This window comes from Stigmatopora argus, chromosome 18 (assembly GCF_051989625.1).
Source record: "Stigmatopora argus isolate UIUO_Sarg chromosome 18, RoL_Sarg_1.0, whole genome shotgun sequence".
Taxonomy (NCBI): Eukaryota; Metazoa; Chordata; class Actinopteri; order Syngnathiformes; family Syngnathidae; genus Stigmatopora; species Stigmatopora argus.
Window position 1 is genome coordinate 1,907,686 of NC_135404.1, and position 18,516 is coordinate 1,926,201.

Below are 18,516 nucleotides of genomic sequence, written 5' to 3' on the forward strand. Positions count from 1 at the left end.
CGAGTCGATAACCTTGTAATTGTTTTGATTTGAGGCCTTAAATGGGCAGGACATAATGCCACTCGTTAGAATAATCTTGTGGGGCGAGCTGCCGGATGTATTCTCTTCTTGCAAGAATTAAATGTGATGTGACTACAGATGCCTTTTTTATTGAAAGCTGAATTGGAAAAACCTAAGGATAAACATACAATTGGATGAACCTAACATTTGGTCCTTCGAGCCTGTGGTCAAGATACCGAAGCAGAATCCAGGTCGCTCCCGTTCGATATTTGGAAAGACCGTGCACGGCGCTTAAATACCCTTTTCCGGGCTGGATAACTCGAAGGAGCGCCTGGGTTCTCGACGGTTTCGACGACTAACCCTCTGAAAGAGACATCTGGGGTCATATCTGGTAAGTCCACGTGAATGTCTGCGTTTGTTGACGGGTTCCAAATGCGCGAAGGGGCATTGCACGTGAGGTCCATTTTTTTAAATGAGACTCGCGTCCAGGGGACTGCGACACGCGTCCAGGGGACTGCGTTAAAAACCCTGGGTATACTAGTCGCTGCCAGGTAAAAAGAGACAGAGCTGGAGTCTATAAAACTAGGGGCAGTTCGGGGTGTCCTGTGCCGTGGTCCGGAAAGGTACAAATATAACTCTGACAGTATATCAAGCTAGGGTATACATTTGTGTTGCGTGTGTTACGTGTTGCGTGTGTTACGTGTGTCCTTCCGCGGAAAAGAAATTTGCTAACTGATAACTGAGTGCACGCGAGCTCCCTTCAATATGGGCAGCTCAAATATCAAAGAATGGGGATTTTGAAATTTGTTGAAAATCAAAGCGCTACAAGGGTTAAACACCTAAATTTATGGATAAACAAATATGGGTTTGCTGGCCAGCTTAAATATGCATGAAATATTAAAACCTGCGGGATAAAATACGCACTAAGCATAGAAGTAATCTATATATAATATGTGAAGGGAGACACAAGCGACACGGCTTGTTCCACAGATACTAATTATTGTTTTTGATGACGAGGCGGGGAAAGGCAAAACGTGCTGTTTTGTAAATGATAGCGGTCCTCGGCTGGTTGATAGGAGCGAGGCGATGGGCTGTTTTATTCTAAAAACAAGACAGGCCTGCTCAAAATGATTTGAATGAGGATGTTGAGCTAAATTTTAAACCAGAGATCACATTCTTTGTGAATGAATTCAATTGGAATTTTTTGTATGATGCTGAAAGTTGTAAAACGGCAATTAAAATGGTTATTTCCAAGTGCTAGGCATGCTTTGTTAATAGTAACTAAATGTACTGTCAATGTACTGGAATGAAATGGCTTATTGTGGCTTATCCTGGTTTCGTTCCCGTCTGCTAGCGGGAATATTTTGGTTAACAGAAATACAAAACGGCAAATTAAATGTTTAGCGGGCTTGCCAAAACTGCGTTTTTGTCATATTCTAAACTTGCCAAATAATGCGTTGATTGCGGGGGAAGCGCTCTGTTTTGGTGCGGCTGATTTGACAATGTTGACATTATAATACAGTATAGTATGCGCGCGGACCGCACAAGCGACTAAAATTTTTGGGGGACCCCTTCCGTGGAGAATATTACAATAATTGGCCTTGGGGGTGCTGAAGCAAACTTGAGGGCAGAAATGGGTTTTGCTATGATATAGTTGTGCTTGCAGCATATTGTGATTATGGGGTCTTGGCAAACTATGGTGATATAGTTGGATATCGGGAGAGGAATTAATTTAGTCTTCTCTAAAAAGCGTTATAATTGTGTGCACAGGAGGACAAAAAGAAAAAAGAGCGTTTTGGAATTTGTAAACAAAAGATAAGGATGCTGCTTCTGCAGCGAGCGTGAAGGTCACAGTCAGCGGCTAAGGGCGCGCTTCCGTTTAAACATTTCAGAATAAGAACAAAACATGGTCTACAAGGGATGCAGGGTCCCGCGATGATCTTCGCATTTATTTTTGGGATTTAATCAGAAATGTCTTTCGAGGTGATAGAAAATCTGTTTGGCAAAGATTGATTTGGTAAAAGCTTGGAATTGGGAATAATACTATTATTATTATTTTATTTTTTGTTTTGTGAAGTTCAAAGGGCTCTTGATTGAAGAGAGCTAGTTTTGGAGGATAAAACGATATTATTACAGTTTTTGAATGGTTGGTTTGTTCAAAATACTTCAATATAGGTGATTGGCTGGTTAAAGAAAAATGAATGGATTTTTTTTTTTTTTTTTTACAATATTATGGCATATTGGTTACAATTTGTGGGTCCTTTATTAAGCATTGAAAATTGTAATTAGGAAATGCCTAGTAAAAAGTGGATTTCTCTAATTTAATTATTGTAGATTTTTCTTGTGGTAACAGGGAGCTATAAGAAATGGCTCTTATCTTAAGTAAACATAGTATGGGGTGATTTACAAATTATGTTTTAGGTACTAAGAGTTATTTGGTTGTTAAAGAAATCAGACATGAAATTAACAATGCGGAAATGAGAAATTTCATGGCATTTGTCCAAATTGTTAGGTAAATTGAACCTGGCTGGGATAGATAAGATAATTGGTTAAGGATAGGCATAGTTCCCTAGAAGAAACATGGAGCGTCTTTAAGTGCACAAAAGGCGTTCCCTGTTTGACAGGGGGGAAATGCTTTGGTATAGGTCATATTGATGACTATTGGGACGTTATTACTGTCTATTACTTTAGGGGCATACAAATTAAGAATTTAGCCAAAACTTACTGCATTGCAATTATGGGGTTAATACACCTGAATGTTACGGTGATAACGATTGGCAATAACAAGCTTAGATAAAGGGGAATATCTACAAAAAAAAAAAAAATCTAAATTCAGGTGGGGCCTTTCATGGTGGGGAAACAAGTGATGAAATAATGTCTATGTTTTAAAAATAACATCTCCAAATTATAAAATATCAACCTTGGAGAAATGCTTTAAGTAGATGGGTTGACTAGAATGGGCAAAATTCGATAACATTGAAAGGGGGTGTAACTTAATCCATAACATGGAGATAAAGTTTTTACAAACAGTTAAAATACCAAAAGGGTGTGTGTGTGTGTTTCAATGTGTCACAACTTTTCCGTTATTGCATTATTGGCGAATAGATAGTTAATCACAGCCACTCGCATGGCAGTCTACATGCTGACTGACTGGGGTAAGGGGCGGTGGCAATTGAACAAATTTCTATTTTTAGATATGTGGCATGTGAATCTAATACATTAATTATCTAGTTTCTTCAGGCATCAATCTTGCGGTTCGAGGATCTACTAATGCAGAGTGGATCCAGATCTTCCGGAGTGTGGAGTATTCCTGGTGTCCTCAGGAATCCGTAGGTTTTCTCTGGGTACTCCAGTTTTACTCCAACAAACCAAAATTGTGGATGATTGGGGGAGCACTCAAAGCAAATTCCTTGATTATGAGTGCGAGCGTGGATGAGTGTCTGTCTTTTGTGTTTTAATTGGCTGGCCACCAAGATATATCAATATTCTAATATCAAGGTGGAATATTTCTGAAATCGCTGATAAGCCTTTCAAGGACGGCGGTGGCAGAGTAGGACAGAAACAAAAAAGAAAAGAATTTCGCCAAATGAAATTTTTTGATTTCTGCAATGGGAAATTTTGGGAACCTGGGGGACTAAACAAAAACAAAAGACTTATCTGGGAGGGCTGCCATTTTGAGTCATGGTAAATTTCATGCCTCAAAAAAGGGGGAGGTTATATATATTCAATCTATATGCAGATATATGGCCAAAACACGGGCGATTCCCCCTCATGTCAAGCTACAAAAACTACATATCCATTTCAAAGTATACATATGGATTTAAACAGATTGGGGAAACCTTGTTGCAGAAACTGGTCTAGATTGGCAAGCTTGGATGACACACCCGTGCTAAAAAACCATCAGGCCTTCGATAAAATTAAACCATACGATGGGGGCATTACAAATCATTATTCAGACTGACAAATTAACTTGTGGATCCTTGTCTGACGTTTTTCCTAAGTCCATGGGCAGGTGGAGACCATGTCTATGAGACGGTGGGAAGATCGTCAGAGATGGAAACACCCGGATTCGCCCTAGTAAAATTAAAATCGGAGATGACCAGAGAATTCATTTCTGCAACAGGGAGTTCCCAAACGGGAGGCGGTAAGAAAAAAAAAATTGGTTACTGTTGATGGAAAATGCAGCTAATACTATAAATCAAACCTGGATAACATGTATTGTGCCCCGCCCTCTCTTACGAGCAGTACCCGCGCAAATTACTCCTGATTGTGTAATGGAGATAATGACAAATGAAAATGTAAGCTTTTAAATCATTTTACCTGCTTAAAACCTTACAGGGCATGGTCTGAAGCTGGAGGCGATAAATGAGACGTGGTGTGCCCACGTCCTAAAACCGACTACACCCTGGTACCACATTCTGACCTATGGTGGTGGTGGGGTCAAAACAAATTATACGACTCCTGCCAAAATGACAGCAGGACTTTGTGCCTTGGTCTCACTGCTGTTACCAGTGTCTGTTTTTCCATCTACAGTAGAGGAGATACAATTGGCTGCACAGAAATCCGGTATGATGGCGGGCCCCTTGCGATGGCGTCGATCGGCATGGAGAGGGTGACCCGACATACATTGATGCGATTGGCATCCACGGGGCGTACCAGATGAGTATAAGTTGGCTAATCAGATCGCAGCAGGTTGGGAGTATATTTTTCTTTTAATTACTCCAAACAAAAATGTTGATTGGATAAATTACCTGCATTACAATGTCAAAAAACTTGGAAACTATACTGAACAGGGATTTGTGGCGATAAAGGAACAATTGGCAGCCACCAGTCTTATGGCGTTCCAGGATCGCATAGCAGTTGATATGCTGCTTGCGGAGCAAGGGGGCGTGTGTGCAATGTTTGGAGATCAATGTTGCACCTTCATACCGAACAACACGTCACCCGGTGGGTCCCTCACCCAGGCCATTAGTGGCCTGCAGATCCTCAACCGCAATATGAAGAAGCATTCTGGAGTCGGAGAATTCCGCCTTGGAAAGCCGGTGGCATGTCCTTTTGATTTGGCCCAATTTGTTGCATTTTCCGTGGCCCTTTTTGCTACGATTTTGACATTATGTGGGTGTTGTATTATTCCCTGTTTAAGATCTTTGATAAGCCGACTTATGACCACTGCGATTGCCCCTACAAATTCTAAATTGCATGAATTATATCCCCTACTAATGAAACGTGCTGACGACAGCAGTGAATTTCAAGAGCATGGTAATTCCGAGGATGAAAAATGATGGCGAAAATGATTTTGTTTTCTGCTTTCAGACCTGCCGAACGAGTAGGGCCTAAGCGGGTAAAATTAAAACAGCCAACGGAGATATCCCTCTCTTCTTGGATTTGCCATAAAATAAATAACGAACATATAATAAAAAAGGGGGGAATGTTGGGTTCATTCTGGGATGTTACTATATGTTCATTTGGAATTAATGGAATAAAGCTGAAAGGAAGTTTTATTAAGGGGATCATGTGCAAATTTATAATATAGGGGGGAATGTTGGAGTAATCATTATTATAAATGTGTTTGCAATGAATATAAAGCCTTATAATATACATGCTTACTATATTAATCAATATATTTGCTTATTAGGAATAGTAATGCTCATCCTAAATGTGTAACTATATTAAACAATATATATATATGTGTTGATCCCTTTCAACGAAGACAAACGCTTACGCCAAGGTCGCTCTCCAGGACAGCTGGGTCCAGCGAGAGATACGAGTTCGCAAAGACATAAAACAATACACTGAGTCCTTGCTCCGAGGACTGATTACTGGAAGATACGCCTCAACCCTTTCCCCAGATGCAAGTTCGCAATGAATATCTGTGAAGGACGCTTAAATTGTTGTTGGGTCAGCGGATGGTTATCAAGCATATTGTTTTAATTTGTGACGCTAGTTTGACGCTAGGTTTGCTTGATTATAGAATTGTTTTGTTTCTTGCTTACGCAATTGGATCGAGTCGATAACCTTGTAATTGTTTTGATTTGAGGCCTTAAATGGGAAGGACATAATGCCACTCGTTAGAATAATCTTGTGGGGCGAGCTGCCGGATGTATTCTCTTCTTGCAAGAATTAAATGTGATGTGACTACAGATGCCTTTTTTATTGAAAGCTGAATTGGAAAAACCTAAGGATAAACATACAATTGGATGAACCTAACAACTTAGCTTATTAACATTAGAAAATTTATTATAATCAACATCTGCTTGCAATGAAGTAAATACTTTGCTCCTTAGTTAGACTAAACAACAGGGAGGCCGAATCCTCTTGGACTGCTGGAATGTGGAGAAGATCCTTCAGCTCTACATGACCTTCATTTGTTTTGAGAGCTAAGACGTCTATTGTAACTAGGGTCCTTGACTATTTGACGTCTCACTCATGTTTCCCACCCCTCCCTTGAGAGCTGAGACGTCCATTGTAACTAGGGTCCTTGACTATTTGACGTCTCACTCATGTTTCCCACCCCTCCCTTGAGAGCTGAGACGTCCATTGTAACTAGGGTCCTTGAAGCTAATAAACAAGGAAAAGATGCGTGTGACGCCAGAACGAACCTGGGCAGAGACCTGAAAGGTTCGATTCTCCTTGCAAGAAAACCCAGAAGATTGTCTTGTCTCTTTTTTGTGCGTGCATCTGGGAATGCCTATTAATAATAATAATCGGACATAGGCCATGTCGTCATTACCACAACACAAAAAAGCCTACTTGTCATCACACACAGAAACTGCGTGTGACGAAATTGATGGTGCTTCTCCATAAGCTACGTTTAATCGGCAAAAGACCTAAATAAGTGTAAGTTACGGACTTGTAATTTGTCATTCCGCTGTTGTGGATACAGGTCGCTTACCTCTCGATTACCGCACACTGTCTGACACTTACCTTCCTGTCTGCCACTTACCTTCCTTCAAGTCAGCTAGTAGGAGGCAGATCACCAACCAAACATTTATTCATATGCCGCAGAAGGGAATGTGTGGTATGTTAGCGCGAGTTTAGATGTCTGATGGAAGTGGGGAAAAAACTGTCCTTAAGCCTATTTGTCCGAGCCTTGTGGGACCTATAGCGTCTGCCAGAGGGCAGCAGCTGGAACAGATAGTGACCAGGGTGGTAAGGGTCCCCTATGATGTTCTTGGCTCTGCTGAGGTAACGCGGGCTGGCAATGTCTTCAAGTGAGGGCAGAGAGCAGCCGACAATCCTCTGGGCAGTGTTAATCACTTTCTGCATGGCCTTTTTGTCTGCCGCCGTGCTTCCAGCGTACCACACTGTGATGCCGTACGCCAGAATGCTCTCTACAGTGGTTCTATAGAAGGTTCTCAGAAGATTGGAGCCCAAGTTGTTCTTCCTAAGTACCCTGAGGAAATGGAGTCGTGTCTGAGCCTTCTTCACCACTGCCGTGGTGTTTGTAGACCATGAGAGCTTGTCCGTGACGTGGACCCCCAGGAATTTAAAGGACTGGACCCTGTCTACACATACTCCATTTATGAGGAGTGGGGCCAGATCTGTGCCGTGTTTGCGAAAGTCCAAGATTATTTCTTTAGTTTTCGTGGTGTTCAGTGTGAGATTGTTCACCGAGCACCACAAAGACAAATTGTTGACCTCATCTCTGTAAGCCGACTCATCCCCTCCTGAGATGAGTCCGACCACAGTGGTGTCGTCAGCGAATTTGATGATGGCGTTAGACTGGTGGGTGGGTGTACAGTCGTAGGTGTACAGGGAGTACAGAAGAGGACTCAGTACACAGCCTTGAGGGGAGCCAGTGCTTAGTGTAATGGAGGAAGAGAGGTGGGGACCAAGTCTAACAGTCTGTGGTCGGTTGGTCAAGAAGTCCTTTATCCAGCAGCAGATTGAAGAGGATAGTCCAAGGTGGGAGAGTTTGTCAGTCAGAATGTCCGGTTTTATGGTATTGAAGGCTGAGCTGTAGTCAATGAAGAGCATCCTCACGTAGTTCCCAGGGTGTTCCAGATGGCTCAGTGCTGTATGAAGAGCAATGGCAATAGCATCATCAGTGGACCTGTTTGCTCTATAAGCAAACTGGTGAGGGTCAATTGAGGGAGAGATTGTATTCCTGATATGGCGGGCTACCAACTTTTCAAAGCACTTCATGATCACAGGCGTGAGGGCAACAGGCCTATAATCATTCATGCTGCCAATGGTTGGCTTTTTGGGGACAGGGATGATGGTGGCAGATTTCAGACAAGATGGAATGATGGATAGTTGCAGGGAACAATTGAAAATATTTGTGAAGACTCCAGCCAGCTGGTCAGCACAGGCTTTGAGCACCTTCCCAGGTACTCCGTCTGGGCCCGCAACCTTCCTGGTGTTCACAGACCGCATTACCAGTCTCACTTCCTGTTCCCGGAACGTCAGTGTATTGCTGCAGGGTGGTGGTGGGGGTGTTGAGACTGGGTCTGATTTGTCAGTCTCAAAGCGGGCAAAGAAACGGTTCAAATTCTCCGCTAGTGAGGCATCTGCATTAACAGACATATTATTGTTATTGTAGTTGGTAATATGTCGTATTCCTTGCCACATCTTCTTTGGGTTATTTTCTGTGAAGCGCTCCTCAATTTTTTTGGTATATGCTGCCTTGGCCTTTTTAATGCCTCTTTTCAGCTCAGCTCTGGCAGCGCTATATTTTATCTTGTCCCCTGATCTAAAGGCGGAATTACGGCATTTGATGAGTGCCTGTGTCTCATTGGTCATCCAGGGTTTTTGGTTAGGAAAAACCCGTATTCGTTTATCTATAGTGACGTTGTCGATGCAGTTTTTTATGTAAGAAAGTACAGAGTCCGTGTAGTCCTGGAGGTTGTCGTGTACAAAAAGTTCCCAGTTGGTGCGGGAAAAGCAGTCCTGCAGCTGAGAGAGTGCGTTGTCGGGCCAAGTTTTTATTGTCTTTATTTGTGGCGTTGTTTGCCTCCTGAGTGGAGTGTAAGCGGGGGTGAGAGATAGGCAGAGGTGATCTGATCCAGCTAGGTGAGGGAGGGAAGTGGCTTTATAAGCATGTTTGATGTTAGAATAGACATGGTCAAGAGTTTTGTCTCCTCTAGTATTACAGTTTACGTATTGAATAAACTTAGGTAAAACCGTCTTTAAACACGCCTTGTTGAAATCACCAGCGACAATAAAAACTCCATCGGGGTGGTCAAGCTGTTGTTTGTTAACAGCCGTTAGCAGGAGGTTAAGTGCCGTGTTAACGTTAGCATTCGGAGGTATATAGATAGCCGTTGCTATGACGACGTTAAGCTCTCTTGGTAGATAATAGGGCCTGCATCGTATTGCTAATAACTCTAAATCCGGGGAACAGTGAGTGTCAATAATTTTACTGTCACAACACCATTCATTATGTATATACATGCACAGTCCTCCGCCCTTGCTTTTGCCTGTTAATACTTTCGAACGGTCGTTGCGAAAAAGCGTTCGGCTAGCTAGCGATACCGCTGCGTCGGGGATATGCGGGTGTAGCCACGTTTCTGAGATGATAATAATATTACAGTTTCTAACAAAGCTGTTGGTAGCAATACGAAGTTCCAACTCATCCATTTTGTGGGTGATGGACCGGGCGTTGGTCAAAAGGATACTAGGAAGCGGAGCGCGGTGTGGTTGTTGTTTCAGCTTAGCAGCAAGGCCCGCCCGGCATCCACGCTTCTGTTTCCTGTCCCTTCGCCGCCTTCGACGTGCTTTTGGTGGGCTGGCTAGCCACGGAGATCCCGGAGAGTGTGTTAAGAAATCGGATGTATCGCATATCCTTCGGATAGTGAGTAAATCCTGGCGACTGTAAGATAACGAACGACACCGAACTGGAGAGCTTGAAGCCGCTGCGTCCGTGCGCGCCGCCATCTTAAGTCTAATTGGTGAACCTATCACCAACCTTACCCAACCCAACCTTAAAAAACCCAAACTTACGCAACCGAACCTTACCCAACCTTACCCAAACAAACCCTATCCAACCCAATCCAACCCAACCCAATCCAACCCAACCCAAACCAACCCAAACCAAACCAAACCAAACCAAACCAAACCAACTCAACCCTAACCCCAACCACGAACCTAACCTAACCCTAATCTAATCAGTTGATTGCAGTGGGGTTAGGGAACTGCTCTTTGTTTCAGCAGAAACATCATTGGTTAAACTGACTGTGGTGTATCGGCTAGAATAAACACCAGGATCCACTGCGGCTCTTTGTGGAATAATTGCCCAACTCTGCTCTACACTTTTTTTATATATCCGAATCAATTGCTATACAACTGAGCAACAACGTACATGTAGCTGAAAGTTTTTTGTACATTGCAAAAAAGGCAATAATAATAATAATAAAGTGCATTGTGTTGTCACATGAGTTAAACAGCCAACAACCTGAGGACAACACCACGGTTGACTCTAGTGCAGCCATGGGCAAACTACGGCCCAGAGGCCACATGCGGCCCGTTAAACGTTTTAATCCGGCCCGTCGATCTTGATAATATTAAATTAATAAACCTTTTTAATATTTTATTTTCCCTGCAATTCTGATGTTTTTCCACTAGACGGCACAGTAGATGCATTGGCTTTGTTGAGGTGAAATGTAAGCCTATTACTCCAAGTTTGCACTTTACCCTCTGACCCTTCTCGACCCATCAGCCCTTCTGTAAAGATGACCGACCAAAGAAAAGGAAAGTGGACAAAGAATTTCGAGTGTTCAATACGTAGTGGACAACTAAATATTTTTCACTGAAAAACGATCATCTGCTGTTTTCCTAAAAATAAACTGGCAGTTTTTAAAGAGTATAATATTAGCCGGCACTTTGCCACAAAGCATGCTAACTATGCTAGCAATCTGTCAACAAAAGAAAGGGAAGCTGCAGCTCAAAAGTTGTCAGTTAATTTAAAGGCTCAACAAAGTTTTTACTTTTGTAATTCTTAATGTTGTGCTCTTTTTCAGTAATTTAGCATACCTCTGGTGAAGGGAGGGTGTTGTAATTGATGCCACGAATTGGCTGGGTGAGTAATTTGTCCCCAAGGATAGACAGCATGTGGTGGGCCATCCCTGCTTGCTGCTCCAGTGAGCAGTGGTTCTCCAGGGAAAGGATTAAAGGGTAAGGTGATGCCTAAATAGGGATTGGGAAATCAGAGATCAGGAAAGAGGACAGTAATCATATAAAGCATGACATTTCCAGTTTATATATGCACAGTTTTAAATTTGTTTTCTGCGCCTCCATCACCTGTTTATCTTTGTAACTTTTTGTTCAAATGTAGACTAATGGTAAAATCCCCATGCTCCAGATCCTTACAGTAGCGGTCCAAAACCTTTTGTAATCACGGATCATTTATTTCCATTCTAAAAGTCAAAACGTTCAAGATTATAAGTTAGAGCCTACAATTTAAGCAATTTCAAGTGTTTACATATATATTTTAAAATAGAGTTCCTAATTGGTGTCTTTGTGTGTGCCCTACAACTGACTGGCAACAGGTGCAGTCCACCTTTTATCCAGTCAGCTGAAGCAGGCTCCAGCAACTTGCGATTCTGACACAGATAAAAGGCGTTGAAAATGAATATTTCATTGGTCAAATACCCAGCTATAGTAACTGGCTCTTGGGACGCGGAAAGTCACCTCTCTGGTCGGGCAGGAGCCTGAGCTATAGCGTGAAGTCGAGAAGCTCCGGCTCGAATAAATTGGGCTCACCTCTACGCATAGCATGGGCTCTGGTACCACACCTCTTGGGGGGTTGAACAGCACCGAGCACACGTCTCACATCCACTACCTTTCAGAAGTTGGTGTGGGATGAATTGGAGGTTGGGGTGGTCTGAATGAGTGCTGGTTTTGGGACTCAAAGCAGGCAAAAGAGTTGTTTAACTCCTCTGCCAGTGTCACACCTGAGTCCGCATTCATGGTGAGAGGCAACAAGCAAGTAAGGGCATATTCATTATCCCCGCGACTCGATGTACTTCTATGTTTGTCATGGATTGTCAATAATAAACACCATGTTCAGGCATAAGGGTGTCCATTTGTGCACTCAGCACCAAGACACAATAGGCCGCTGTTCGCTGAGTGTCTTTGTAGCCGTTGAGCCAACTCATCTGGCTTCTCTTGATTCGGAGGAGCAGCAGCAATACTCTGAGCCCTTCCCGGATGACCAGGCTTTTCAACTTCTCTCTAAGGAAGAGTCCGGACACCCTGCGGAGGGAACTCTTTTCAGCCACTTGTATCCGGGATCTTGTTCTTTCGGTCATGACCCACAGCTCGTGACCATAGATGAGGGTTAGATCGACCGGTAGAGAACCTCGCCTTTTAGCTCAGCTCCTTCTTCACCACAACAGAACGATGCAGAGTCTGCATCACCGCACCAATCCATCTGCCTGTTGATCGCCCTCTCCATTCTTCCCTCACCCGTGAACAAGACACCACTTAAACTCCACCTGGGAAAAGACCTCATCCTTGACCCGGAGACGGCATGCCACCTTTTTCCAACTGAGGACCATGATCTCAAATTTCGAGGTTCTAATTCTCATCCCCACCGCTTCACCCTCAATAGCAAATCGGTCCAACAAGAGTTGTAGATCACGGCTTGATGAAGCCAACAGAACCACATAATCTGCAAAAAGCAGGAATGTAAGACAGAGGCCACGAAACTGGACCCCTTCAATGACACGGCTGCACCTAGATATTTTGTCCATAAAAGTTATGAACAGAATCTGTGAGATCGGGCAGCCCTGGCAGAGTCCAACCCCCACTGGAAACGGCTCCGACTTTCTGCCAGCTACGCGCACCAGACTCTTACCCCGGAAATCGAGGGGTCGGACTCCGCGTATCAGGGGTTCCGGAACCACATACACACGGGTACCCCTGACAAGACACCCTTGGGAATACGGTCGAACAAAAGACAAAAAACACGTAGACTGGTTGGACGAACTCCCATACCCCCTGAAGACCCCGGTGAGGGTGCAGAGCTGATCCACTATTCCACGACCAGGATGAAAACCGCAATGCCTCTTCTAAATCCAAGAATTGACCTCCCAGCGGACCTTCCTCTCCAGTACCCCGAAATAGACCTTCCCGGGGAAGCTGAAGAGTATGATTCACGTATTATTGGAACACACTCTCCGGTCCCCATTTTTAAAAGGGGGAACCACCACCCCGGTCTGCGAATCCAGAGGCACTGTCCCCGATGTCCATGCGATGATGCAGAGGCGTGTCAAACAAGACAGTCCCAAAACATCCAGATCCTTTAGAAACTCTGGGCGGATCTTATCCACCCCCAAGGCCTTGTCACCAAGGAGCTTTTTAACTACCTCAGTGACACTCTGTACCCGTCAGCTGCCTTCGGAGTCCCGTGAGCCACAAAGGCCCAATAGGACTAATTCAGTCTGATGGCATCCCTTACCGCCGGTGTCCACCTGCGGGTTCTAGGTTTGGCCCCATAAAAGGCACCAACCACCTTGCGGCCGCAACTCCGGTCTGCCGCCTCACCAAAAGAGGTGCTGAAAATGGGCCACTCAGACTCAATGTCCCCCACCTCATCCCGGACATGACAGAAGCTTTCAGATGTGGGAATTGAAACTCCTTCTGACACTGGACTCTGACAGGCATTCCCAGTGGTTAGCGTGTCGACCTCACAGCTCTGGGATCCTGGGTTCAAATCCAGGTCACATCCACCTGCGTGGGTTTTCTCCATGTACTCCGGTTTCCTCCCACATTCCAAAGACATGCGTGGTAGACTGATTGGACACTCTAAATTGCCCTTAGGTATGGGTGTGTGTGCAAGGTTGCCCGTCTCCTTGTGCCCTGCGATTGGCTGGCCGCCGATTCAGGGTGTCCCATGCCTCTGTGCCCGAGTCAGCTGGGATAGGCTCCAGCAACCCCCACGACACTAATGAGGATAAAGCGGTTCAGAAAATGAGATGATATGAGATATTAATCATTACATTGTATTATGACAAGATCATTTATGGGTAGTAGACAAATACCGTATTTTCACACCTATAAAACGCACCATCTGAAAGGGCGCAATCTCAGTTGCGAGTGTATTTTCAGTTTTTTGTCAATACAAAAGGCGCCTCGGCAGATAGGGCGCTAGCATGACACTAGGCAAGCATATGTTATGCTAGTCGCTAGCATGTTTTTTTTAAAGGCAGAGGGAGTCAACTGCCTTGCCACCCAGCACCAAGCTTATTCTCCTCACTGTTATATCGTGTTCGATACATGGCTTCAGTCCAATTTCTAAGCGTTCACACCCGGATTCTGTTGTCATTTCACATCAGGCATTTCCTCTGTATAGCTCTAATGTGTTGTTTCTTTGAGTATTGAGTGTTTTGGGGGGTTAAAACTGCTACGAGCACACGGAGGTCAACAACCTCGCCACTTGTCTGGGATGTTTGAATGGATTTACAGTAATGCTTGGAATACGTGGGGATGCTAGATTTAGTGTGAACGTCCACTGGGTTGATCGCAATAAGTAGCGTGTTGGCATGAAATGAAACCAGTCAAGCGGTCCGGCTCATACAAAAATTTGAATTTAGTGCATAAACAAGGCGCACCGACCGATTGGGCTCATCGACCATTTTAGAGAACAATTTCGACTTTTAAGTACGCCCCATAGGTGTGAAAATATGGTACACGTTTTGCTGTATTTTATAAGTTTTTTTGATAATTTCAAATTTTGTACGTCGTATAACAACTTTTGTATGATAATTTTTTTTTAAGTATATGGTTTTGTAAAAAAAACGATCTCGTTTTACCCAATTCGGCTGAAATCTGGATCGTCTCTGTCACTGGTAGCAGAAGAAAACAGCATCATCAACTGCTAAAATGGTCATGCTTTGAGCATGATATGCACATGTGTCTGTCGATTCCACCTTTTCACTCTATAAATATAGAGTGTCAGGAAGCAAGGTACCCAGACAGTCAAGCTGTCAGCGTCAGACAGTGACATCTACAGAATCTTGAATTTAGTGCATACAAAAGGCTAATGGCACCCCGTCCACTTTGGGGAAATTATAGACTTATATGGGCACCGTGTGAGTAAATATGTACCGTGTTACCTTTGTACTGTTTATTATCGCTTATTACGGGGAATTGCAATCATTAACAAGGGGAGCAATTTGCCAAGGTTGACAGGTATGTAGACATGCACCCCTTATGTATGGTAAGTGTGATACTGGCGTGTGCCCATAGTGAGCATTTATGAAGTTGCTCACACTGGTGTCCTGTGTGTTCAGGGAAGTTTTCTGTATCCCCAGACATATGAAAAAATTGAGGGAACATTGCAGTGATAGTAAGTTTTTGGTTTTCTGTCTAATACTTTCCGAGCTTGCTTATAAACGGTTTCAATTGGTTTTAATGTTGTCTTGCAGTCTGATGAAGAACTTGTTAGGCAGTAAGTCACGTGTGATATTATCACTGTGACAAAATACAGCTTTGCTGACTCTGGAGTTAGATTGTTTCCAATGAAACTAAAGTTGGACAAATTAAAATTAATTATGTTTATGTTCAATGTTTTTTTATCTGCCATTTAAAGAGAATTTGTGAGTCTAGAGTGATTCCTAGGTTTTTAAATTCTTGGACTACATTGATTGTTTTATCTTGGACAAAAAACATTGGAATCGATGTCAGTTGTTAACCTTTTGAGAAGTACACGTAGAACGTTTTAGATGTTTAAATACAGTTGGGATTTTCCAAGCCAGTTATCAGCATCTGTCAGTTCCTGTGCAGCATGTTTTTATCTTTCGCATGCCCATATAGAACGGCATCATCGGCATACATTTGACAGGTGACAAAGGAAGGACAACAGCTTGGCAGCTCATTTATGAAAATACTGAAAAGCAGTGGACCTAGCATGGTCCCCTGCGGTACCCCGTGAAGTAGATTTTGTACTTATTATCCTGACACACTGTGATTTTACAGATATGTAGGATTCAATCCAATTTAGCGCACTACGTGAGAAATTAAAACTAGACAGTTTGGTCAGCAGTATCTGATGGTTGAGGGAGTCAAATATTTTTTTAAATCAATGAAAACAGCACTAATGACCCCACCTTTAAATAGTTTTGATTTTATGTTTTCCTGAAAGAACCAAATCCCTGTCTCAGTAAAATGATGATTTCTAAAGCTAAATTGCAGCCCATTCAGGGTGTATCCACAATTTGCAATGGTACTATCTTTTCCAAGACTTTTAAGACTGCAGGAATGAAGCTTATAGGTCTGTAGTTCATAGTTATTGTGGGTTTTCCTGATTTGAGGACCGGTCTTATGGGAAGCAGTGGCGGGCCGTGCATTTCACACCTAGGTCTTCAATAGTGGTGTGTGATTCAATCCAACCCTCAATAAGTATTTTATGGCTATAGAACCTTTAATGCAGCTACAGCTGCGACACATATAAAAAAGAATCAATAATAACCTAAAAAATTGAAATATTATTTATGAAAGTAGACATTTTACTCACCAAAAAATATTTTTATTTATACACAAAATCCATCCTCCTTTCTTTCCTCAAGAAAATTTCAATTAATCTGTCGTACAGATCACACGTGCGTTTCAGGTCCATCAAGAAGTTTTTTTCTGTCACTATAAGTTTTGATTCTGTTTCGGGCTGAAAATGTCCGTTCGACAGAAGCAGTGGACACGGGGATGGTCAGTGTCAAACCCACTAATGTGTACAGCCGCCCCATGCTCTCACTCAGATTTTTCTGATGAAGAAAGTCAAGGAGATCAGTGGGAGATTTTCCTGTAAAATCATCCGTGGCATTCATTACAATCAGTTCCGTTCTTAGCCGAGGCAGATCAAAAAGTGTACCGTGGCTCTGCGTTAAGATGGAGAAGGCTGCATGTGGGAAAGTTTTCTGGTATTCCCGAAACTTCTGCGGCTCGAGGAGGGAGAGAAACATCAGTCTTTTGTGGTCTTGAAATCTGGTCCGCGTCTGGCAAATAATATTGCCCAGAATCCTGTCATGGAGTTGGATTGGATTGGATAACTTTATTCATCCCGTATTCGGGAAATTTCGTTGTCACAGTTGGTCCGAGTTGGTGGTAATGCGCGCGAGAATCTTGCGCTTGACCTCTTCGTGCGCTTGGAGCACCCACACTGCGTTCAGTGGCCTCGTAGATTTCCTCATATCGTCTCCTCTCGCGCTCAACGCTGTCACAAAACTCCTTTCCTCTTGCAAGACAAAACCGTACATACAGTTTGTTGTTCTGTAGTATTGAAAAAAGCACATCCAAATACCCAAAAATGCCATTAAATGTGTGAAGCAAAAACAAAATTCTAAATAATCCAGATGTGCTTTAAATCCATCAGCACACCGCACAGACTCATTCACCATTACTAGAACAAACAGTACTTTTATTTCCCTTCTGATCTCTTCCTCCACCACTTCAGCAATAGCAGTGATCAGATATTTTTGTATTTTGCCCGACGTGCCACTAAACACTTTATTAGTGGACAGGTAGTAATGTAAATCCGGGTTTCTCTCAGCAATGAGAGAAAGAAGTTCCACATAATTTCCTTTGTTTGGGGATGCAGCGCTTTCATCGTGTCCCCAAAATGAAAGTTTACACAGTCTATCAAACCTTTTAAGATTTCTCTATTTTTCTTTACCTTTTCGTTGTGGCGCTCCGTTTCCCTGCGCACTTGCTCGCTGAACTGTAACACCACTCGGGTATCCCCAAAAGTTTTGGAGAGCACCGTTGCTTGTAAGTGTCCGGCAGTGCTTTGGTGTCTCGTTACTGCTTTAGTTAAACAAATATAATTTGGAAATCCAGTGGTGCTCCAAACACCATGTCGATCGGTGGCAAATAACAAGCACTCCCAGCAATACAATTTGCAGTGTTCTTCGGAGTACGTGAGCCAGGGTGTTGGGGTAATTCATTATTATAAATGTGTTTGCAATGAATATAAAGCCTTATAATATTATGCTTACTATATTAATCAATATATTTGCTTATTAGGAATAGTAATGCTCATCCTAAATGTGTAACTATATTAAAATATGTGTTGATCGCTTCCAACGAAGACAAACGCTTACGCCAAGGTCGCTCTCCAGGACAGCTGGTTCCAGCGAGAGATACAGTTTCGAAAGGACATAAAACAATCCACTGAGTTCTTGCTCCGAGGACTGATTACTGGAAGATACGCGTCGACCCCTTCCCCAGATGCGAGTTCAACAGGGAAGATCGGTGAAGGACGCTTAAATTGTTGTTGGCTCAACGGATGGCTATCAATCAACTTGTATATTGTTTTTCCTTTGTGACGCTTGATATGGAATTGTTTTGTTTCTTGCTTACACAATTGGATCGATTACTCGCATATTGTTTTAATTTGTGACGCCAGGTTGACGCTTGGTTTGCTTGATTATGGAATTGTTTTGTTTCTTGCTTACGCAAATGGAATCGATAACCTTGTAATTGTTTTGATTTGAAGCCTTAAATAGGCAGGACATAATGCCGCTCTTTAGAATAATCTTGGGTGGGGCGAGCTGCCGGATGTATTCTCTCTTGCAAGAATTA

The 18,516-nt window shown here is 43.1% G+C and overlaps 1 protein-coding gene across 3 annotated transcripts in view; it reads right to left on the bottom strand.

Annotated features, from left to right (window-relative positions):
• LOC144092541 (1-phosphatidylinositol 4,5-bisphosphate phosphodiesterase delta-3-A-like) overlaps positions 1 to 18,516 on the bottom strand; it is a 102,022-nt gene that overhangs the window by 36,141 nt on the left and 47,365 nt on the right. For all 3 annotated transcript variants that reach the window (XM_077625420.1, XM_077625421.1, XM_077625422.1), the window contains one exon: positions 10,972 to 11,124. In XM_077625420.1, coding sequence (XP_077481546.1) covers positions 10,972 to 11,124 — 153 coding nt within the window. The remainder of the gene's footprint in view (positions 1 to 10,971; positions 11,125 to 18,516) is intronic.